The 22,879-nt window shown below is 50.6% G+C and overlaps 3 protein-coding genes across 7 annotated transcripts; 2 read left to right on the forward strand and 1 right to left on the reverse strand.

Moving 5' to 3' along the window:
• The first annotated feature begins 959 nt into the window (after window positions 1-959).
• On the forward strand, window positions 960-4,014 carry RPL27 (ribosomal protein L27). Its single transcript, XM_047093565.1, has 5 exons — window positions 960-1,035; window positions 1,275-1,357; window positions 2,294-2,463; window positions 3,706-3,816; window positions 3,920-4,014. Exons 2-5 carry the CDS (start codon window positions 1,277-1,279, stop codon window positions 3,966-3,968), a joined length of 411 nt encoding a protein of 136 aa, XP_046949521.1. The 5' UTR covers window positions 960-1,035; window positions 1,275-1,276; the 3' UTR covers window positions 3,969-4,014.
• A 1,580-nt stretch (window positions 4,015-5,594) lies between these two features.
• Window positions 5,595-17,161, forward strand: IFI35 (interferon induced protein 35). Of its 5 annotated transcripts, XM_047093321.1 has the most exons (10): window positions 5,595-5,808; window positions 13,077-13,178; window positions 13,524-13,671; window positions 13,744-13,850; window positions 13,949-14,135; window positions 14,230-14,336; window positions 14,550-14,664; window positions 14,922-15,978; window positions 16,468-16,636; window positions 16,835-17,161. In XM_047093321.1, exons 1-8 carry the CDS (start codon window positions 5,788-5,790, stop codon window positions 14,933-14,935), a joined length of 801 nt encoding a protein of 266 aa, XP_046949277.1. In that variant the 5' UTR covers window positions 5,595-5,787; the 3' UTR covers window positions 14,936-15,978; window positions 16,468-16,636; window positions 16,835-17,161. The 5 variants fall into 5 exon arrangements, with proteins under 5 accessions (XP_046949277.1, XP_046949276.1, XP_046949278.1 ...); XM_047093320.1 differs by having other exon boundaries at window positions 14,922-16,636; XM_047093322.1 differs by lacking the exon at window positions 16,468-16,636.
• VAT1 (vesicle amine transport 1) lies at window positions 15,008-22,177 on the reverse strand. The gene is made up of 6 exons (XM_047093318.1): window positions 21,690-22,177; window positions 18,511-18,718; window positions 17,936-18,106; window positions 17,735-17,824; window positions 16,727-16,968; window positions 15,008-16,577 (listed from the first exon to the last, which is right to left on the reverse strand). Exons 1-6 carry the CDS (start codon window positions 22,095-22,097, stop codon window positions 16,494-16,496), a joined length of 1,203 nt encoding a protein of 400 aa, XP_046949274.1. The 5' UTR covers window positions 22,098-22,177; the 3' UTR covers window positions 15,008-16,493.
• Window positions 22,178-22,879: the final 702 nt, after the last annotated feature.

The raw sequence follows: 22,879 nt of genomic DNA on the forward strand, positions 1-22,879 counted from the left end.
GGGCGGGGGGAGCGCGGAGAGAGAGATGCAGAATCCAATGTAGGGTCCAGGCTCTGAGCTGTCTGAGCAGAGCCCGATGGGGAGCTGAACCCACCAACCGCGAGATCATGACCTGAGAGGAAATCGGATGCTCAACCGACTGAGCCACCCAGGTGCTCCGAAACAAAATACTGTAATTGAATATAGATATGTAAGTACATAATTATTGTGATAAACCACTGGCATGGGGTGTTGGCTGCAGGGAAAACTGGTCCCTCGAGAGGCTAAGAAGAGAATTGATGAAACCCTGATTTTTCTCATATCTTGCCCAAGACCAATTCTATAGATTCTTCCATGTTCAGAAAAGGAAAAACCGTTAAGATGGTTTCCCTTTCTCTTGAACTCCGAAGACAAGTAAAGAACCATCTAAAAACAGTCTTCCAGGGTCACCTCCTGTATCATTTGGTAAAGCTAGGCTACGTAAAAAGCCTAGCACAGAGTAGGTGCTCAGGGATTATCACCATCATCCTTCACCTTCCTCACTGCTTATTGTAGTCGGTAATGTCTGTGACATCACTAGATTCTAAATATTGGGGGTAAGCACCTTTGCCTAACTGATCTTCGTCTCTCCCCCCTTACGCCAAAAATGCACACTAATACAAGTCCTATTTTTGCTCTCTGACTCTTTCAAGTCATAAAAATCTATTTCAAACTGTGTCCCCTTCTAGCGCCAGAAAAAGGAACTGCAACCAAGGGGTGCGGCAGAGCAGTGGAGCCAAAGGTCTGCGCGCTTTAAAGCCTTCCTTGCTCTTCCCACCTACGCGGGAGGAAGGACTTCTTTGCTTCTAGTGGAAGCTACTGATAAAGTTTGACTTGAATAAATGAACGCCCAAGTACTGCTCTCCCCGCCCGAGCTTCTTCCGCCCGTAAAGGATTTCAAGAGGTGGGGCGAAACTTGCGGGGCGGGACCGGATGTGAGGTCACTCTCCCCGAGGTGAAAGGTTAGCGGAAGTGGGCTTTCTTCCTTTCTGCCGTAGGCTCGAGTAGCTGGTGTCGGTGAGTAGAACCTTGGGCGGAATGTTCCAATCCGCTGCCATCCGCGGCCTGGGGGTCGAGATCCGGGGTGGCGCCGGGCGCTTTCCTTTGCCCGGTCTCCGGAGGCTTCGTAGCGGTCCTATCCGATCAGGGGCCTGCGGGCGGCCTGGGCCGAGACGGCAGTGAGCGCAGCCTTGGCTTCTGGGCCCACATCCTCGGCTTGGCAGGTTTCTGAACGGCCCCTTCTCCTTCCCCTGCAGAGATGGGCAAATTCATGAAACCCGGGAAGGTGGTGCTGGTCCTGGCCGGACGCTACTCCGGACGCAAGGCGGTCATCGTGAAGGTACCGTCCTCGCGAGCCTCTGCGCGCCTACATCCCAGGAACGGGGCTGGTTTCGGAAGGCCTGCAAGCGTGGAAGTCAAGAGCTAGCTTGGGGGCATTGGTCACTGAGCATTGCGGGTGGGAGTGAATGCATCGGGGCTCTTGAGAGAGAAAAATGCAAAATACAAACAGATGTGAGTTGAATTGGGCGCCTAACATATAATGGGTTCTCTACTAAAGAGGCTTTAAAAAATAATAATGCCCGGCGTTTATCGAGCGCTTGCTTGGTATCTGGCACTGCTTTCCAGGTGGTGTCATGCCCAGTCCTTGAGGTAACCGTAGGGGATTCTTTTCTACTGCTGATGTCTGGAGACGTTAAGTAACTCAACTGAAGTAAAACATTAAGTGCTGCAGCTGGGATTCTGTAAAAAGAGGAGAAATTGTTTCTAGGCAAAACGATCACTTAGCATATTCTATTCCTCCGTTCTTTGCCTTCTGCCTACATTTTGTGGCCTCTTGTGAGATTTTGCTAAGCTCTGGCCAAGCACTTGCTTTTGGTTGTTGTGGGACCACTGGGACACCCTTTGTTTCCCTTCCCTCATCTGTCTGAGACTGGTTTCTGGAGTTAGACCACCAACTAGCCATGTAATTGTAGAAGTTAAGAGATGTTAAGTCCTAAGAACCAGTGCTTGGTAGAAAGCAAACACTCCATAAATGCTAATTATTGTTAGTTTTAAATCACTTAGCTCCCACAGGCCTTTCCAGATTCTTGGTGAGAATGAATACGACCCATTACTGTTTGGGCATCTAGCCTAGCACTCAGAATGTCTGCTTTGTGCAGTTTTTCCAGTAGCGGGTCTCAGATGGGGAGTGGGGGTATTCTTTTTATACACGGCCTGCATTTAGCACAGCGCCTCAGTAGGTCCTCGATTACTAATGTGATTCTTGCTTGTTCAGAACATCGATGATGGCACCTCAGACCGTCCCTACAGCCACGCTCTGGTGGCTGGAATTGACCGCTATCCCCGCAAAGTGACAGCTGCCATGGGCAAGAAGAAAATCGCCAAGAGGTCAAAGATCAAGTCTTTTGTGAAAGTTTATAACTACAATCACCTCATGCCCACAAGGTGAGCATATCAAGAATGGTTATGAAAGTGACTTTCTTTTCTCCCCTCTGGCCTGCTGAATAAGGCGACAGCTTTCAACTTTGCAGCCATTCCAGTGTGGGGAAGAGACATTTTCATGTGTGACTTACAAAGTGGTCGTGGTTTCAAGTGCTGCCTCTTTTTTTTTTTTTTTTTTTTTTAATGTTATTTTTGAGAGAGCACAAGTAGGAGAGAGGCCGAGAGAGACAGAATCTGAAGCAGGCTCCAGGCTCTGAGCTGTCAGCACAGAGCCCGACGTGGGGCTCGAACCCACAAACTGTGAGATCCTGACCTGAGCGGATGTCAGACACTCGGCCAACTGAGCCACCCAAGCGCCCCCCCCAGTGTTGCCTCTTTAATTCAGTGTGGAGCTGTGTTCTGTCATTTTCTGTGGTGACTTCCCTGACTGGGCCAAGCAGGATTGAAAAATCTTTTCCAAGCTTGCTCTTGATCTGTCTCCTCACCTGAAAATTCTAGAAGTGTTAGGTAAAGATTGCTGCATTTGTTTGCAATCACGATAAATACAGGCACGGGATCTGGCCTACTGTCTTCCACTATTCCACTTTCAAGGATAGTTTTTATAGGCTTTCAAAAATTGTTGATAAATAAAAGAAAGCAAACCTCCCCCCAACTGATTCCACTTGGCTCTCAAGCCCCTGAGTTCCTGGCCGTTCACAGTATTGTGTGCCATTCATGCTATCTTGGTGTATAGGTTATAAGGAAATAAAAATATTTGAGAGAGTCCTGAACGATAATTGCCAAAACCCAGCAGTGTGTGCCTTACAGTTTGCTACCGGCGGCTGCATGTTTACTCTTAATGGGCTGTCTTAAAAGGGCATTGCTGTTTCTCAGGTGCTGGGAAACAGACCTCGGTAACTAGTCACCCAGCTTTTGCATTCTCATAATGAGGCTAACCCTTCCCCGGGCACAACTTGAACACCACTAAATAAAATGGCTCCAAATAGGAAGCTGGCCAACCACCATGATTAAAGTGACAATCCTTAGCCAGAAAAATAGTCACTGGAAAGTTGAGAATGAAACGTGAAGTATTTTCATGGCTTGAGTCTTTTTAAATTGGCAGTTTCCAAAAAATATCATCAGGACTTTGGCACAGCTTTTGCGGATTGCTCCTGTGGAGACAGACCCTGCCATCCCAAGGTCCCAGACTGTGCGAAGGCCCTGGCCGCATGTGGGCTGATCTTCCCTCCCCACTGTTGTCCCCAGGTACTCTGTGGATATCCCCTTGGACAAAACTGTTGTCAACAAGGATGTCTTCAGAGACCCTGCTCTTAAACGCAAGGCCCGACGAGAGGCCAAGGTCAAGTTCGAGGAGAGGTAAATAGCTTTGGTAGTGGATGTTGGGAATATGGTATCCATATCCTCCATGAAGGGAATTTAGTTTCACTGTTCTCATTGGTGTCCTTTTCTTTCTGTCTAGGTACAAGACCGGCAAGAACAAATGGTTCTTCCAGAAGCTGCGGTTTTAAGTTTGTTTTGTTTCAGTCATTAAAAATACCAAAAAAAAAAAAAAAATCACTGTCTGCTTGTAGCATGTATTATTAGACTGCTGAAGAACATTCATATGATAAGACGTTGGGTGGTGGGTGAGAGGAGAAGCTGTGGGAAAGTATATAAAATAGCGCTTTTGTGAGATTTGGACTACTTCTGTCCTCCTCCTGATAATCCTTTAATCATCTGACCGCCCTCGGTGGGTAAGGCGTGAGCAACTGAATGATTTCCCAAAAAAAGACTACTACTGATGTGTAGGTGCAGAGTTGTTTAGCATCCCTGGCTTCAACCTGTTACCTACATAGAGAACCTGAGCCACTCTCCTCCCTCCACCCTCCATTGTGAACACCCACGGGCCCCTCTCAGCAGGCACTGATTACTTTGGATTGAGAGCCACTAATCTGAGGTTCTCTGAACAATGACAGGGTGCTGAAGTCCCACTCTTGAGGCTTAGTAGGTCAGAATTTCAAGCAGGTTGTCCAGTGATCCCTGTGCTGCTGTGATGAGGCCCACACTGGAGAACTGCTCTAGATAGCAGTGGGGACTAATGAAGGCCTGACCTCTAGAGCACCCATTGTTAGATTAGAAGAGGTCCTCAAATGGCCTGGCTAGCAGAACAACAAGAAAAGGTGTGGTTCAAGGGTCTTGGGCATGGGTATGTCCCCACAGTTGCAGGAAAGATAATTTGGTCCTTTTATTTGGCATTTTACCTTTCATTGGACCCTAAGTGTTGACTCTGTTTTACTGGCAAAATAGGCTCTCCATTTGAATTGGTTCTGTTACTAGATGGAAGGATTCAAACAGGCACATTTGCCAAGCCTTACACTTAGCACACATCCCCCTGGGATGTAGGGAAAGAGATTGAGAAGGGCTGAGTATAAATTACTCTGAAAATACCATGGACTAGATAATAGGAAACATCGTGCACTGTGTCCTGTGTAGCTTCATTTGATTCTTCACCTTTAAGTATCGAACATCTCTCTTGAGACAGACCCCTCTAAGTAGCTTGCCTGCTCAGTCACAAATGGAACTGAATTTAAGCCTTCTGCCTAAAACTTCCAAGTTCCTTCCACTCAACCTCAAGGCTCAAGTTCCAAGTATTCTTCTAACCAGGTTTAGATACGTGCTTCCTAGCAATAGGACCTCTAAGCAAGTTTCTGCACTTCTTTGCCTCTGAAGTTTACAAGCTCATCTGTAAAATGGCAAAAATGGAACCAACTCTGTGGGGTTGTTTTAAAGATTAAGTTAATTCATGTAAAGCAGATCCAGTATTGGGCACAGAACAGCTCCCAACAAATGCTGGCTATTAGTACAGCTCTTGTGAATTTGGTGGAAAGGCTTTAACCATCCTGGTTGCCTTTCTCATTCAATTAATCTTGATTTGTGTGTGCCTGGCATCTTTCTAGGTTCCAGGGAAATAACAAAGACACTATTCTACCAAAAGGCTTGTGTTAGAATGAGTGGTAGGTCGGGGTCCACATTCTGTTTGCCTATGTTTATGGGTAGATTCCCCTGAGACCTCCTATCTGGGTGAAGTCAACTTCCGAGACCAGAAAGGCTCCTCCCCGGGGTGGGGAAACCAGCTGGGGGCGTGTGAACACCGAAGGGCAGGGATTTTGGTGAAATGAAAGTGGAAGCAAAGAGCCTGCCGGTTCTACATCAGAAGTGTATTTCAGGTCCGGCTTAGAGGAGACTAAAGCCCATCAGAAGGTACAAGCAAGAGTTCTGTCGCCGTGGACACTGCCACTTTGTGCCCGGCTCTGAAGCCTCAACTCTTGCCAGCCGGACCCCAGGCCCATGTCAGTGACCCGTGATGCCGTAAGTGAGGAGAGTGTTGGGGGGAGGGGCGAGAAGCAGAGGAGCATTTCGCTCGGCTGGAAATCTGCAGGTATCTCTGGGTCTGGTGGCCAAGCCCCTCTCTGCTCATCTCTTAGACTTGCTGAAGGACTGGGGAAAAATGTGGCGGGGATTACCTCTCCCCTAACCCACTGCCTCAAAGATAGTTCTATAACCTACACCTCAGGAGCTCAAGCATTTCTTGTGTGAATGTGCATTTTTCTGAGAGAGAATCCATAGTTCTTGTTAGATACTCAAAGGGTTTTATGACCCAAAACGTGTAAGACTTGTTCACACCCTTATCTCCTGAGATCTTGCCCAACAAACTTGCCTCCTTATATTTCATCTTAGAGTTGAAATAGATAGTTCCTCACCTTATTGTTGATGTCAGCTGAATCTTAGGCCCTCTTCCAGGTCACAGGGAGACATGTCTCTCCTCTGAGAGCTCACCTTCCCACTGTGTGCTGTGCTCCTCCCTTTCCTGACCTGTGAATGATCCTACTCCTGCTAGACTAAGACTGGTCCCCCGTCCAGCCTGTTCACCATGCCAGCACTGTGCCTGGCATGCACGCAGCCCTCAATAAACAGCTGTTAAATGAATGCATCTCCTCCCCTCTCCAGTTTCTTCCTTTTCCCCCCTCCCGGATACTACCCCATCTGTTATAAATACACAGATGTCTTGCTTGGGAATTTTTCATTTGCTCCTCAAATGTAGTAAGAAAGATCACAGGCTCAGGGCCGGCTGAGCCAGTGGAGCATGAAACTCTTAATCTCAGGGTTGTAAATTCGAGCCCCATGTTGGGTTTAGAGATTACTTTTAAAAAATCTTTGGGGCGCCTGGGTGGCTCAGTCGGTTAAGCTCCCAACTTCGGCTCAGGTCATGATCTTGCGCTCCGTGAATTCTAGCCCCGCGTCGGGCTCTGTGATGACGGCTCAGAGCCTGGAGCCTGCTTCGGATTCTGTGTCTCCTTCTCTCTCTGCCCCTCCCCCACTTGTGCTCTATCTCCCTCATGGCACAAAAATAAATGTAAAAAAAAATTTTTTTTAATTTAAGCAGATAATCTATAAATCAATATAGTAAAAACTTAGCACACTGGTTGGCACCTCCTAAACGTACAATACGTGTTTGTTATTCTTAATATTATTGCCAACCTTTCAGAACCCCTATTCCCCAAGATTATCTTGATTCACCTCCATTTCACTCCTACCTCTAAAATGGGTGCAGGAGACTTTTTTTATTATGACTTTTTTTTTTGTTGTTTATTTTTATTTATTTTGAGAGAGAGAGTACAAGTGGGGGAGGAGGGCAGACAGAGAGGGAGAGAGAGAATCTCAAGCAAGCTCCACACTTTCAGAGCAGAGCCCGACCTGGGGCTCGATCTCACAACCATGACTGAAGCCAAGAAGAAGAGTCGGACACTTAACCAACTGAACCACCCAGGCACCCCTATGACTTTTTTTTAATGTCTATTTATTTTTGAGAGAAGGGTGTGAGGGTCAGAGAGACAGGGGACAGAGGATCTGAAGCAGGCTCCAGGCTCTGAGCTGTCAGCACAGAGCCCAATGTGGGGCTCAAACTCACAGACCTACAAGATCATGACCTGAGCTGAAGTCGGACACTTAGCCAACTGAGCCACCCAGGAGCCCTTCAGGAAACTTCTTTTTTTTTTTTTTTTTATGTTTATTTATTTATTTGAGAGAGAGAGAACAGGGAAGGAACAGAGAGAGGGAGAGAGAATCCCAAACAGGCTTTGCACCGTCAGCACAAAGCCTGACGTGGGGTTTGAACTAAAAAACCATGAGATCATGACCTGAGGCGAAATCAAGAGTCAGATGCTTAACTGAGCCACCCAGGTGCCTCTGAAATGAAACTTTTTAAATCAACAGAATAGAGATCACACTCTGTACAGTTTTATTTTGTATTTTGCTTTTTTAGCTTAGTGTATTTCTTCATATTGTTAAATGTTCTTTAATGTCTTCTAATTGCTACATAATATATTTATTAGGCTATTCCTCTATAGTTGGACATGTAGATTTATTTTTGACTTTTTTTGTGTGGGCTTTTTTTTGTTTTTTGGCTTTTTTTTCTTTTTTTTTTTTTAATGTAAGCTCTACCCAACCTGGGTCTCAAACTCAGACCCTGAGATCAAGAGTTGCATGCTCTACTGACTGAGCCAGCTAGACACCTCTCTTTTGGGCTGTTTTTGTTTTTCTTTTTTTTTACCCTTTTTTTTTAAATGTGTATTTATTTTTGAGAGATAGAGAGTGTGAATGGGGAGGGGCAGAGAGAAAGGGGGACAGAGGATCCAAAGCAGGCTCTGTGCTGACAGTAGAGAGCCCAGTGCAGGGGCTTGAACTCACAAACAGATCAAGACCTAAGTCAAAGTTGGACGCTCAACCGACTGAGCCACTCAGGTGCCCCAAAGATTACAGTTTTAAAGCTCTGTCCCTCACAGAGCCCTTCCTTCCTTTTGACTTCTTCCATTACACATGCTGCTCCAACCCAGAGTCATTTCCACCAAGTCCTGTCCCTGACCATATGTGTCTTCAACGGCCTCGAGTTTGACTTACTTTGGCTCATTAATTAACCCTGGCAAACCTCAGGTTCCTCATATAAAATGAGGATTCATAAAATAGGAAAGATTCAACATAGCACTCATCACGTGCCAGGCACCATTGTTCCCAACAAAATTATAGGTGGAAATTGCTATTATGTCCATTTTGCAGATAAGGAAACCAAGGCACAGAGAGTTAAATAACTTGTTCATTGTCTTGCAGTACTAAAAGGAGCTGGATGTAAGCGTTGGAGGTTTGTCTCCAGAGTTCGTGTTCTTAACTGTTATGCCGAACAGCCTCCCAATACCCTATGATGAACATAAACAGCAGGAGATTTTATCTTATGGGGTGGTTAGGTTGTAAATTTCGCAAGTAAGGCAGAAGAATGTAGGTAGTCAAAATTAACTTTAAATCATTAACTCACCCCTACAGTATCCAGAATTTACAGTCTCTCAATGAGCTCAATGTAGAATGGATTGCAGTTTTTTTCGGTTAAGCACCAGATGTACATTGGCTTACATTTAGGAGACCATGTTATCATGTCACGCAAACAATAGCATGTATAGTTGAATTCATGTAAGTGACTACAGTCAGCTTGTGTTGTCCTTAAGAGGGTCCTATAAGAGAGAAGTTCCAGTTGGAACTTGGAGACAGGAGGCAGTTCTGTGATACTTAAAATGAGACGGAGTCCAACCGTGCCCAGCACCTGGCAGGCCCCCAATAACCACTTGCCCTCTTCCCTTGCCTGCTGGGTCAGTGGATTCTACCAAATTCTTGACACCCAAGTCTACAACCTTGGCATTGTCTCTCCAGTTTGTCCTCTCTGTCTCCTTAATATAAACATCTACAGAGTCTGGAGGCCTGCTTCCTGAAATGTGCTCACCCGTGCATGCCCATTGCCAGAGGTCCAGCTCAGCTTCTGTCATGTCAGGAGGAATTAGAACCTCAGAGTGTCCCTCCCCAGTTCCCGCTGCTCCAGCTCATCGTGCCATGGCTGCCAAGTTGCTCTCTTAAACACCATGTCCACCACCTCACCCCCCTCAGAAATCTTCACTAGTTCTCCATCCCCTACTTATATTAGATCTGAACTCCCCTGCTCCAATGGTTCTTTTAAAAACTCTATATTTAGGGGCGTGTGGATGGCTCAGTCAGTTAAGTGTCTGTCTCTTGATTTCAGCTCAAGTCATGGTCTCACAGTTCATGGGATCAAGCCCCAAGTGGGCCTCTGCACTGACAGCATGGAGCCTGCTTGGGATTCTCTCCCTCTCTCTCTCTGCCCCTCCCCTGCTCATGCACCTACACTCTCTCTCGCTCGCTTGCTCAAAATAAACATTAAAAAAAACTCTATAGTGGGGCACCTGGGTGGCTCAGTAAGTTAAGCATCTGACTTCATGGCTCATGGGTTCGAGCCCCACATCACACTCTGTGCTCACAGCTCAGATTCGGATTCCGTGTCACATCAGAGCAAAGCCTGATGTGAGACTCAAACTTATAAACCGCAAGATCATGACTTGAGCCAAGATCAAGAGTCAGATGCTTAACTGACTGATCCACCCTGGTGCCCTTTTTTAAAGCTATTTTATTTTATTTTATTTTATCTTTATTTTTAAATTTTGTTTATTTTATTTAGAGAGTGAGAGATAGCAGAAGTGGGGGAGGGGCAGAGAGAGAGAGAGAGAGAGAGAGAGGAAGAGAGAGAATCCCAAGCAGGCTCTGTATTGTCAGTGCGGAGACCAATGTGGAGCTTGAATCCACAAAACCGTGAGGTCATAACTTGAGCCAAAACCCAGAGTTGGACACTTAAACAACTGAGCCACCCAGGTGCCACTAAAAGTTATTTTATTAAACAGCATTGCTAATTACTAGATTTTCAAACAATTATGTATATTTAGATCAAGATTTAAAGCAGAAGTAAAAAGAGAATGAACTTAGGACTGAATCTAGTTCAAAACATCTTAAAATGAATTTCATTTTTTTAAATTTACTTTTTCATATATTTTTAAATTTTTTTTAATGTTTATTTATTTTTGAGACAGAGAGAGACAGAGCATGAACGGGGGAGGGCAGAGAGAGAGGGAGACACAGAATCGGAAACAGGCTCCAGGCTCTGAGCCATCAGCCCAGAGCCCGACGCGGGGCTCGAACTCACGGACCGCGAGATCGTGACCTGGCTGAAGTCGGACGCTTAACCGACTGCGCCACCCAGGCACCCCTTTTTTCATATATTTTTAAATTGAATTATCTCTTTCAAATAAAAATTCAGATTTTTATTTCCCTTAAAAATGGGAAGATATGGGGAGGGGCACCTTGCTGGTTCAGTCAGTTGAGTGTCCGACTTCGGCTCAGGTCATGATCTGGTGTTCGTAAGTGCCAGTCCCACATTGGGCTCACTGCACAGAGTCTGCTTCAGATTCTCTGTCCCCCTCTCTCTGCCCCTCTTCTGCTTGTACTCTCCCCCCAAATAAATAAATATATATTTTTTTAAACGGGAATATATGGGGCACCTGGCAGCTCAGTTTGTACAGCACATGACTCTTGATCTTGGGGTTATGAGTTCAAGCCCCATGTTGGGCATAGAGCTTACTTTAAAAAAAAAAGAAAAAGAAAAAGAAGAAATGGGATACAGGAACCACATTCCCATGTGAGAAAATCTTGGTTGGATGGGGTGCCTGGGTGGTTCAGTTGGTTAAGTGTCTGACTCTTGGTTTCAGCTCAGGTCATGATCTCATGGTTTGTGGGTTTGAGCCCCACATTGGGCTCCACACTGCTTTTGCAGAGCCTGCTTCGGATTTTCTCTCTCTCTTTCTCTCTGCCCTTCCCCCTTCCTGCACATGTTCTTGCTCTCAAAATAAATAAATAACTTAGAAAAGAAAAGAAAATCTTGGTTGGAGCTGAGAAGTTGCCACTTTAGCGGGGACATGCTCTCTCCAGTTTGTGAGTCCCTAGCACTCCCTATGGTCTACACTGGCCCCCTGGACTCACCGATGTCATCTAACTGGCCCTTAAAGACACCTTGTTTGTAGGCATATAAAGAACTAGGTACCTTTCTCACTACTCATAAACCAGCATTATTTGGTCAAGCCCTAGTTTTTGTCTGTTTAAAATAGAGTGAACTCACACTGAATAATTCAATGCCCTCTGTAATATATTCCCATTCTGTCATTAATTCACTTCATTCATTCATTCATTCATTCAACACACATTTACTGAATGCCTGTTTTGTGCCAGAAACTCTGCTGAACACTGGGGATACAGAGATGACTAGGACAGAGTCCCGCCTTCCCCAGTGAGCTCACACTTCTCTGAGCTGACCTTATTTATCAGGCTTCCCAACCGCAGAGTGAACTCTGCCAGCTAACATCTACTTCATCCCGCAAACAAAGGTGCATTTATTCGTATCCCTGGTGTCATTCCCCTGCCCATGTTGTCACTCTCTGTCTCTGGACTTGCTCCAAATCACACCCAGCCTGAAAGGCTGCTTGCTGCAGTGGAAAGAATGGCAGTCAAGGGACTAGCTGGGAGATGTGGGGTAAATTGCTCCCCCACTCTGGGCTTGATTTCTTCACTGTAAAGCACAGATTAGCAGTCTGGAGTCAGACTGCATAGGGCTGAATGACTTCAAGCAAGTCACTTAACCTCTCTGAGCTTCAGTTTCCTCATCTATAAAATAAGGATAAGAGGGAATTTATTTCACAGGGTTGTTTCAAGAATTGAGCCATATAAAAGCCATAAAACGCTTAGCACAGGGTGCCTGCATGGCTCAATTGGTTGAGCATCTGACTCTTGATTTCGGCTCAGGTCATGATCCCAGGGTCATGGGATCGAGCCCCGCATTGGGCTCTATGCTGAGCATGAGGCCTGCTTGAGATTTCTCTCTCTCTTCCCACTCCTGCGTGCTCTCAAAAAAATTTTTTTTAATTAAAGCTTAGCATAGTGCCTGACATATAGTAAGTGCTCAATAAACATTAGCTGGGGCACCTGGGGTGGCTCAGTCGGTTGAGCATCCAACTCCAGCTCCAGTAATGATCTCACAGTTTGTGGGCTCGAGCCTCATGTCAGACTTTGCACTGACAGTGTGGAGCCTGCTTTGGATTCTCTCTCTCCCTCTGTCTCTCCCCCCCCCCCCCCGTTCATGTGTGCATGCATGTGCATGCAAGCTCTCTCTCTCAAAAACAAATGAACATTAAAAAAAAAAAAGTGAATACTATGACATTTTGCCACTCTAAGCCCCCACTCCTCCCAGAGGCCTCCCTAGTTATGTTAAGCCCTATGGGACTGTCCCTCCTCCATACTCCTGATGTCCTCCACAATCTGTCATGTGAGGGTACACTGTCTTGGGTGGTGTTTTGTACAGACCCGAGGGCTAGCCTCTTCTCCCCCCTTGCCCTGTGTCAGTGCCCAGCACCGCACAGCAGGAGCTCGGTGTCTGTTAAAGGCAAGCTGTCCTGTAACAACGCAGCTGTGGCTGCTGCAAGGGCTCCTCCGCTTGTCCCCCTCCCCCAGCCGAGATGAGGCCAACCAAATCCTGAGGAGAGTGGGCCAGGGCCAACCCCGGGACGGGGGGAAAGGGGTTGGGCTGTTCCGGAGCTGAGCATCAGCTCTGCTGTGGGAGAGTCCAGGATCGGGTCCCTTTCCCCTGGGCTCATTCTCTGGGAAGGCAGATGGAAGTCTGGTCGTCTCCCCCACCCCAATAGGCTCTCCATGCCCTTCGGGAGGAGCAGGCCAGACTAAAGAGGAGGCTGCAGCAGCTGCAGCAGCGGAGGAGGGAATTTGGGGACTTCCCTCACCACGACCAGGTAAGCTGGGAGAGGGGTGTGGTGTCGTAGAAAGAACCAGTTTCTCTCCTGGCTCTGCCACTTCCTCACTGCATGACCTCCAGTATGGCACTTGAACTCTCTGGATCTGTTTTCTCATCTGTGACGCTGAGCTACCAAACTTGCAGGCTTGTGAGGACAAAGTAACATCTTGTGTGGAAAGTGCTCCTACGAGCTTGACCTACCTTCATCCACCCTTTTATCCAGCTCTCCTTTCAATAAGTGTGCTCATCCCCGGCCTCAATTCCATGGAACACTTTCCTTCTAGGGGTGGTGGGGCCTCTCCCACCCTTGAAGCTGCATCAGCCTCCCCTCCCCCACCTCCAGGTCCCATTCCCGGTGCCCTTCGTCCCCCTGGTGTTCCGAGGACACACTCAGCAGGGCACAGAAGGGTCCAAGCCTTTGGTTTCCAAACTACGGATCTGCTACCCTCTGCCTGGAGGCTCTGCTCTGGTCACCTTCGACGATCCCAAGGGTGAGCTCTCACAGAGGCCCTGGGAGGGAGGTTGGGAGGCTTCCCAGTACTGACCCTGCTCCCCCGACCCAGTGGCCGAGAGGGTGCTGCAACAAAAGGAGCATAAGATCGACATCGATGAGTGCCGGCTGCGGGTGCAAGTCCAGTCCTTGGAGCTGCCCGTGGTGACCACCATCCAGGTGATAGGACTGCAGCGTCCTGGGACATGCAGGGGGTGCCATGCACTTGGGCACAGGGGATGAGTGGGGCTGTACCTCTCCCTCCTGTCTGTCCCTAGGTGTCCACACAGATAAGCAGGAGGAGTGTGCTGGTCAGTGGGTTTCCTGCAGGGCTCAGGCTGAGTGAGGAGGAGCTGCTGGACAAGCTGGAGATCTTCTTTGGCAAGTCCAGGAATGGGGGTGGCGATGTGGAGAGTCGGAAGCTGCTGCAAAGTGGTGTCGTGCTGAGTTTCACTAAGGATGCAGGTAAGGGTCTTGCCGACAAGATTGGGGCCGATGCATCCGGCCACGGGGGAGAAAAGCCCTGATGCTAGAGGTCCATTCCTCTCTGTCCCCACAGTGGCCCAGCACCTGTGCCAGGCTGGCCAGTTTACAGTGCCACTGGGCACGAAAAGCTTCCCTTTGAGAATCTCTCCCTTCCTAAGTGGGGAGATCCAGAAGGCTGAGGTAAGTGGGAAGGTGAATTGGTGGCTGGGCCAGGAACCTGTCTGCCTGGCAGAAACTTGCCCAAGAAAGGATCAGAGTCCCCAGACTCCACTGCCCTCCCCATTGCCAGCCAGCCTCTCAGGCCTCCCGGCCCTTCCCAGACCCCCAGGGGCACTGCCTGCCCCCAGTCCCTGACTCTCATGAACCAGGCCCATCTCCTGGCTCCTTTTCCAGATCGTGTTCTGGCCAGTGCCCCAGTCAGTGCTGGTGCTCAACATTCCTGACGTCCTGGATGGCCCGGAGCTTCAGGACATCCTGGAGATCCACTTCCAGAAGCCCTCCCGTGGAGGTGGGGAGGTGGAGGCCCTAACACTTGTGCCCCCAGGACAGCGGGGCCTGGCGGTCTTCACCACCACGTCAGGCTAAGAGCCTGCCCTTCTCATCCCCTCCCCCGCACCCCTGCCAAGCCTCTCAAACCAGGCTGGATTTGGGCGCACAGGTGCAAGAGATCGTGCTGGTCAACAGCGGCAGGGATTATGGCTTATGAAATGCTGCCCAAGAACAATAAAAGTGGCGTGACCCTCTTCTCATTTCATTTCCTGAAAGGAAACTTGATGTGAGCACAGAAGGAGGAACCCTCACCTTCCAGGAGCCCACCTTCCCTTCCACTCTCGGAGGCAACATCCAGGACCCAGGGTTTGGCTTTTTATTGACACAACACAAAGGCAGCTTCGGTAACAGTAACGGGGTGGGGTACACAAAAGCAGAAATCGCCCTTCACACATTTAGGCCTCATTTAGACACTGAAGAGGCCGAGCCCCTCCCCCCACCTCCCATTGGCAATAGCTGGGCAGTAACCCTCCCTAATTCCGTATCAGAGAGCAGAGGGAGTTGTACCCCTGCGCCAGGAAGTCCCCACTTTGGTTCCGGTGGCCCAGGTCCTAACCACCCCCCTCCTTATTCCCCTGTTCCATCTCCCCACCCATGTAAACAAAGTTTGGGGCTGAGTTTGAAAAGCTGCCCTCCTGCTCTGAGAAGGCAGTGGGCCTCCCTTGACTACACAAGAAATGTGCTTCGATTTTTACTTTGGTCCCAGAACAAGAAACAGATGGCATTGCCTCTCAGAGCTCTGGCTGGTAAATGCCACACTTATCTGCAAGGCTGAGAACGCCACCCTGCCTTTTTCTCCTCAACCACCCAGAGAGAAATGACAGCCCCAGAGACGGGACACGGCACAGACCCCAGGAGGCTAGGGGCTGCCCCCCGTCCCCACTGGCACACACACAGATTTTTGGCAGTGTTGTGGGACAGCAAAAGCCCACCTCCACCAGAACGAGGAAGGCACTGGGGAGTTCAGGGGTGGAGGAGGAGGTGTGAGACAGGGACCCCCCACCCACCCACACATGCAAGCACAGGTTTTCCGTTGCTAAGGCACTGAGAACAAATCCACTAGAACTCAGTGAAGGATGGGGCGGAGGGGGGGGGCTCTGTGTCCCTCCCACAGAGTCGTGACCTAGGGAAGCAGGTCAGATTCCCACCCTTGTTGTAAGAGGCAACCTTGGTTAAGAGTGGCAGAAAACCTGGAGGTGGAAGAAACCCAGCTGTGCTCAAGGAGACGGGGACCAGAGGACAAGGCCATGCAACGAGGCAACAGAGTTCAGAGGTGGGCGCCAGTTGGCCTGGGCTGAAGGGACAGGAGGGCGAGACAGGGACATGCTGGATTCACACAAATTGGCCCCATATCCTGAGCTGACATTTCGATTCTTTGGGGAGGGGAGTGTGGGGCAGGGGCAGGAGGGGAGATGAGGCAGAGGTGGAAGCACACAGAACTGGACGGAAAAGGACTGGCTAACCTTGGCACAAAAGCAGCACAGCAGGCCCAGGGAAAGGGTGGGGGCAGGAAGCAGCCGGCCTCCCTCTGACCCTCCCTGTCCCCTTGGCAGGGCCCAGACATCCAAGTGGTCACTTCCCAACCTCTTCGGAGGGCAGGAAGGGGGGAGGGGGCCCTGCCTAAGGAGAAAGAACAGGGCAGGGGAGAGGTCATCACCACGGAGACCTTCGGGGGCGAGTGGGCAGAGCATTATGAGGAGGATGAAATGTAAGAGAGTCTGGTGACCAACACAACGTGGCTCCCTAGCTTCTCTCTTCCCAGGTCCCGAGGGTCTGCCAGCCCCGGCCCTAGTTCTCCTTCTCTGGTCCAGGCACCAGGAGGACTTTGCCCACATTCTTCTTCTCCTGCATCTGCCTCATGGCATCCGCCACCTGGAGAGGAAGACAAGACCCGGTGCCATCCGGCCTCTCTAGAGAGCCAGCCTAAAGGGGTCAGCCCCCTCTTCCCAGGAATCCTACCCCTGGGAGCCCAGCCTGCAGGGGCCCTCCTCCGGCCCTCCCTGCACAGCCATCACACTCACCTTCTCAAAGGGCCACACGGAGTCAATGTGGGGTTTGATGCGGCCCTGGTTGTACAGAGCCAGGAGGCGGGCCACCACACCACTGACTAGCTCCACCTCACCCTCCAGGTAGCCCAAGTGGAAGCCACACACAGCGCGGTTGGTCGGCAGCAGCTGCAGCGCAGTCACACTGAACTGGTTCCACCATGTGCGCGCCAGGGCCATCAGGTTCCGCTTGGGGCCCGTCAGCAGGTTGGCCATTCCTGAGGGATGAGGAGACGCGGCCCGTGAATCCAGGTGCTGGGCACATCCCTGTCCAAATCCATGCTCATCCACCCCCTCTGGGCCTCTTGCAATCATCCACAGCAGTGCCAGGGAGTGACAGGATAATCCCCCACCTGCTGGCTGCCAGGCCCAAATGGACTCCAGCTGACTCAAAAATTGCCTGAATCTTTATTCACTTGTTGATTTTGTGTGTGTGAAATAGTTTTTCTTTCTTTCTTTTTTTAATGTATTTTTGAGAAAGACAAAAAGAGTGTGAGCGGGGGAGGGGCAGAGAGAGAGGGAGACACAGAATCCGAAGCAGGCTCCGGGCTCTGAGCTGTCAGCACAGAGCCTAATGTGGGGCTCGAACTCATGAGCTGTGAGATCATGGCCTGAGCCGAAGTCAGATGCTTAACCAACTAAGCCACCCAGGTGCCCCATGTGTGAAATCGTTTTGCAAATGAAAATGCAGCCTGACCAAGAAACCCAGGAAGGCAGGACAAAGGAAGGCAGGCTGATTGATTTTGCATCTGGAAAAATCCCCAAACAGGAGCACAGAGAGAACACAGAATGCACTGTGACTCACAGGAACAGTGGTGAAAGAGAATGAGAGTAGCTGCCCCCCACCAGAGGTAGCAATCTGAATGCATCACCCAGGCCAGTCCTAACCCGATGCTCCCTCGAGCACTGGAGTCCCTGGGCCCCTGCATCCTACCCTTCAGACCCACCCTGCTTCCCCCCTCCATCCCCAGCCTACTAACTCACCATAGATGACCACTTTGCCCATGGGTTTGAGGAGGTTGTAGCCCTTGGCAGTATCTGACCCACCCAGAGGGTCCATGACGATATCCACTCCTGTCACAGAGTAGGGGGGCCCAGAGGCAGCATTAGGATCCACAGATCTGGAGTGTCCCATCCCTGTCCTGTGCCATCCTGCCCCTGCCCATACCCATACCCCGATCCCACCTTTGGGGGAGACCTTCTTGATCTCATCCACATAGTCAGTCGTATGGTAGTCGATGGGGTGTGTGACCCCGTTCTCCTTCAGCACCTCGTGCTTGCTGGCCGAAGCCGTTCCGAACACCGTCACATTCTCCACTGTGCGACACAGCTGCACGGCGGCCATGCCCACACCCCCTGCAGCAAGACACTTTCATAAGGAGGGGATGTGGAGTCACCCCACCACCGCTCTCCATTCTTGCCTCTCAAGGACTCCGTTCATCACCTTCATTTTGCCTGGGCCCATTTTGAGGCTTTCTCTCCTCATAACCATGTCCAATTTCCATGATTGAGAATTGGGGGGAAGGGTAGCTGGCAAAGGAGGGGGTGCCGGGTGAGGGCACGTTGCTATGGATAGCACACCAGGCTGGACCTGGTGCCTGAATGTTGCCACGGCAACAATACTGCAGAGGCCTCTGGGAGCCATAGGCCGAGGCAGCCTGGTGTTGCCATGACAACCGTCCAGACAGGCTGCAGGGAAGGGGCCCGAAGGAAATCAGGGTGGGGTAAGGAGGGGGGCATAAAGGGAGGGGGCCTGTCACCTGCAGCCATGTGTACCAAGACGCTGTGGCCAGGCCGTAGGTTGCCGAAGTCAAAGAGGACCATGTAGGCTGTGATGTAATTGACCAGCAAGGCAGCGGCTTCCTCAAAGGTCATGGCCTCAGGCATCTGGAAGGTCTGGGCTGAGGGCACAGTCACCTCCTCCTGCCACATGCCTGACCGGATCAACACCATCACCCGGTCCCCCACCTTGAAGAATGGAAGAAGAGCAGCATTCAGTCCCTTGCTCATTCACCCATTGGTGATTTATCACCTGCTATGTACAAGGCCCTCTTCCTGGCAATGAAGTAGAGATAGAAGCAGTCACAGTAGTCATGGTAATAGTAATAATAATAATACCATCAAAAACAATACTAACTTACCTTTACTGAGTGCTTACTAAGGGCCAGGTCCTATTATAAGTGCTGTAGGTCTATTATAATTTTTTTAATGTTTATTTTAGAGAGAGAAATCGAATGTGAGTGGGGGAGGGGCACTGAGAGAGGGAGACATAAAATATGAAGCAGGCTCCAGGCTCTGAGCTGTCAGCACAGAGCCTGATGTGAGGCTCGAGCTCGTGAACCGTGAGATCATGACCTGAGCCAAACTTGGACGCTTAATGGACTGAACCACCCCGGTGCCCCTAAGTGCTATAAGTCTATTATATATAAACGCTCAATTAATCCTTACCCGCTCTTTGAGGTAGAGACTGTCCTTATCTCTACTTTACAGATCTTATACTTCACTATTGTGTAAGATCCCTGAATGCCACAAGCTTACAGTTAGGGCAACATGAAGTATTGTTAAAGAGATCAAACTGTTTTGGTTAAAGAAAGATGGGCTCTGCTGTTTACTGAACAGTGTGACCTTGGGCAAGTAAGAACTATTTAACCTTTTTGAGCCCCAGTTTTCCTGTCTGTAAAATAGGGTAGTTATGATGAGTAAGTGGCAAAAAAATCATTTGGTAATTTTTAGCCCGGTGTCTGGAAGCAGTTCGTAGTATTAAATAATAAGAATGATAAAGTGCCACTAAAGATCTCTGAGCAGCTAGGGCTGGGTGCAATCACCTCCTGAGCCAGTACTGGGGGCCCAGAAAACACCTTCACCCAGAGTCAGGGGGAGAGGTGATGGGCAAGGACAGCTACACAACCCTATCCACCAGGAAGAAGCATTTTTCCCCCACTCTCTCAGCCACCTGCACAAGAGCCTCATTACAGGAGGGAAAGGGGGCAAAGAAAGCAGAATCTTTCCCTCCAGCTTAGCATCTGGAGTCAAGAGGAGAGCAGAGGAAAGGTGGCAATCTCAGGAGAAAGGAAGGCCTCTCCTCACTCTCTGAAGCCCATGGAGAGGGAAGTGTGAGTGCTATTCCAGGACAATCCGAGTCTGTCTTTGTCTCTGCCAGGAATGATGGAAATTCTGTATATTAAGGAGACTTGGGATGCATGGGAAGAGGGGATGGGACTCCCACACACACCCTTTTTCATGTCCCCACACTCCATTGACAAAGAGGATGCAGGTTGGGATCTTTCCTTGCAAGCACTGGCCTGAGATGAGGTCTGGGGAATGGAAACATCCCACCCTAGGACCTCAGGACCAATAGACTCAGAAATGGCCCAGGAGTGCTGGAAAGTGCAGTGTGGTCAGCCTGGGTCGTGACCAGTCCGGACCCGTCATGATCTGACTCAGGACAAGGCTCACTTATCCAGGCTAATACCCACCCCTCGCCCATCACAGGGCAGAGCCATGAACCTCTCCCCAGTCCAGACATCAGGAGGGAGGGAGGGCTCTCCCCACAGAATCCAGCCTCTTACATCAGGTTCTTGCCCTGGACAGGATATCCTGTATTTACTAAGCGGAAAGTGTGGGGAGGGAGGTTAGGTGGGTGGCCTTCAAACATGAACTACAACTCCCCCCCCCCACCCCCAACACACACACAAAATTCCTTAGTATCTTCTCAAGAATTACTAAGAAGTCAGTGGAAAGGGTGGGGCCAGAGCTGAATTGAGGGAGAAGTCCTTTAAGGAGGAGATGTTTGCATACACAATAAATCCAAGAATTCCAGCTCTGGGATCTGGGACTAGCAGGTCAAAGAGGATGGCTGCCTCTGAGGGGCCTGTCTTGCAGGGGGCTGATTTAAAATGAAACCCCCCAACAAACGACGTGCAAAGGCTTCACCCCAAGTCTCTCAAAAAGTTGCTCATTTGGAACTCTCTCTCTGGTGTCCGGGTTTGTGGCCAAGATTAATGATAAACAAAAAGAGAAACAGACCGGCAGAGCTGGGCCAACCTGCTCCCGGTACCACACCCCCCACCACCACCCAGTCCAAATGGACACCGCTGGGGTTTCCGAGGTGAGGGTCCTCCTCGAGGAAGGCGAAGGGGTGTCCTCTGTCCTCCCTCCGACGTTCCCAAGGGTAGCCTAGGGTCGTGACCCTCTGGCTGAGTCACTGGAGGAGGAGATATTGAAGTCACGGGATACAGAGAGCCTAAGACAATGATCCAGAGACCGAATCTCGTCCCGCCAACCCCAAGAGCAGAGGGGCAGCGTGAGGCCGGCGGGAGGGCGAGTGGCAAGCTCCCTCTCCTCCATGATGGGCGTGCCTCATCTCTTTGGCCGTGCTCTGGGAGGGGCCTCCTCACACCCCCACAGACCACGGGGATGCATGTGACTGGGGCTCTGGCAGGGTCATGCGTCCCCGCCCAACCCTGACAACATAGCTCCTTAAGCTCCCTCGGGGAAAGAGGCGCTAATCGGTACTCAGGGTCACAGACCACAATTACCCAGGCAGTGGTTGGTGGGCCAGGGTACAGGTGTGGTTTTAAGCGGGGGGAGGGGGGCGAAGAGGGGGTGGTGGCAAGGTCATTGTGCGCATGCGCGTGGGTGCCTTATTGTGTTCCCCCCCCACCCCAATACACAGCCACGGCCGCCGCTTCTGGGCGGCGGCCGCAATTGAAATGGTTGAGGAGGGGGCGATAACTCCATCTTCACTCCCTACCCCCCAATATCCACCCAGTTCTCCAGGGCCCTCGGAACACAGGCTCCCTTCCTAAGCCTTCCATGCCCTTCTATCTGAATCAGTGCCAGTTTCCCCCGCCCTGCCACACCCCCGGCCCCCGCCCACTCGAGCTCCACTGCCCCAAGGCCTGGGCAGCCTCTCCCTGCCCTGCCGTGGCCCGCTCACCTTGCGGTCGTTGACTCCCTCGCCCACTGCGACCACGACGCCGGCGCCCTCCATGCCCGGAGTGAGGGGCAGCGGCGGCAGCCTGTCGTACAGCCCCTGCCGGGCCATAAGGTCGGCAAAGTTGAGCCCGCAAGCCCGGACGCGCAGCGTCACCTGGCCGGGGCCGGGGGCCGGAGGCACGGCCGGCCGGCTCTGCAGCTTCACCTTGTCGTAGCCGCCGAAACCCGTGAGCACCAGGCAGCGGAGCTGCGGCGGCGACGCGGCGGCGGCCCCCTCGGAAGCCGCGGGTGGCTGGGCGTCGCCAGCTGCCTCAGCTTTCGGGGGCTGAGAAGAGGCGTCTTCTCCGGCCCCTGCTTCGGCCGCCACCACCACGGTGGCCGCCTCGGCTACCTCTCTCTCCGCGGACATGTCTGGGACTCCCGACGTGCGCGCAGCTGGACCGAGGGTGCACAGCTGGGGAGGGCGGGGCGCGCGTCGGGAGAAGCTGCGGCGGTGGACTCCGAGCGGGAGGGGAGGGGCGCCGGGCCGGGGGCGGGGCCTCGCGCTCCGACTTAAAGGGCCACAGCGCGGGTGTTGCAGGAGAGCGAAAAGTGAAGACCTGGAACATCTGGAGACAGACACTCGAGAGGGCATTCTTAAGGTCATTCAGACTGCTGCTTAATTTGCTTATTTATTCATCATAAACCTTACGCAAGTTAAACAATATGTAAAAGGACAATCTGAAGAACGATCCCCAAACCTCAGCTTACATTAGATTTGGGGAGCCAGCCACCTGTGGACTAGAACCCAACTAAGTTGTTCCTCAGGCTCTGACTCTACCCATATGTAACCCATTCGTGTGGTCTTGCAGTGGCAACTTGGAGCAGGGAGACCGAGTCTTTAAAACTTTCCATCCGACTGTTAAAGCTCTGTGCCTCAACTTTCCCTTCTGTAAAATGGTGATCTTGCTCGCTCTAAAAGATAAAATTAAATCAAGTATAACCGATGTAAAACAAAGCGCCTTTAAAAGGTAAAAGATGCCATGCAAATGCAAAAACAGTTGTGTAGTAATCATTAGACTCTGGATCAAGCCTTAAATGACTTTAGGGCTTGTCTCTGGCTCCAGCAGGGCTGTCATTCTGGGCAGTTTTATTTTCCTCTTCCTCCCCATCTCTGTCTCTCCGAAGTATCCACCAGAGGACGCAGCTACC

This window comes from Lynx rufus, unplaced genomic scaffold, assembly GCF_022079265.1.
Source record: "Lynx rufus isolate CCGP_SWC_20201006 ecotype Redwood Valley unplaced genomic scaffold, mLynRuf1.p SCAF_34, whole genome shotgun sequence".
In the NCBI taxonomy this organism is placed as follows: Eukaryota; Metazoa; Chordata; class Mammalia; order Carnivora; family Felidae; genus Lynx; species Lynx rufus.

Excerpts from the sequence above, each read along its gene's own strand:
- RPL27 (XM_047093565.1), top strand. The coding sequence starts at position 1,277 with ATGGGCAAATTCATGAAACCCGGGAAGGTGGTGCTGGTCCTGGCCGGA. Across the intron at positions 1,358-2,293 it reads GCAAGGCGGTCATCGTGAAG|AACATCGATGATGGCACCTC; the intron begins GTACCGTCCTCG and ends TTGCTTGTTCAG. Across the intron at positions 2,464-3,705 it reads AATCACCTCATGCCCACAAG|GTACTCTGTGGATATCCCCT; the intron begins GTGAGCATATCA and ends TGTTGTCCCCAG.
- IFI35 (XM_047093319.1), top strand. The coding sequence starts at position 5,788 with ATGTCAGTGACCCGTGATGCC. Across the intron at positions 5,809-13,076 it reads TGTCAGTGACCCGTGATGCC|GCTCTCCATGCCCTTCGGGA; the intron begins GTAAGTGAGGAG and ends CCACCCCAATAG. Across the intron at positions 13,179-13,523 it reads ACTTCCCTCACCACGACCAG|GTCCCATTCCCGGTGCCCTT; the intron begins GTAAGCTGGGAG and ends CCCCACCTCCAG.
- VAT1 (XM_047093318.1), bottom strand. The coding sequence starts at position 22,097 with ATGTCCGCGGAGAGAGAGGTAGCCGAGGCGGCCACCGTGGTGGTGGCG. Across the intron at positions 18,107-18,510 it reads CTTGGTACACATGGCTGCAG|GGGGTGTGGGCATGGCCGCC; the intron begins GTGACAGGCCCC and ends GTCTTGCTGCAG. Across the intron at positions 16,578-16,726 it reads CCGTGTGGCCCTTTGAGAAG|GTGGCGGATGCCATGAGGCA; the intron begins GTGAGTGTGATG and ends CTTCCTCTCCAG.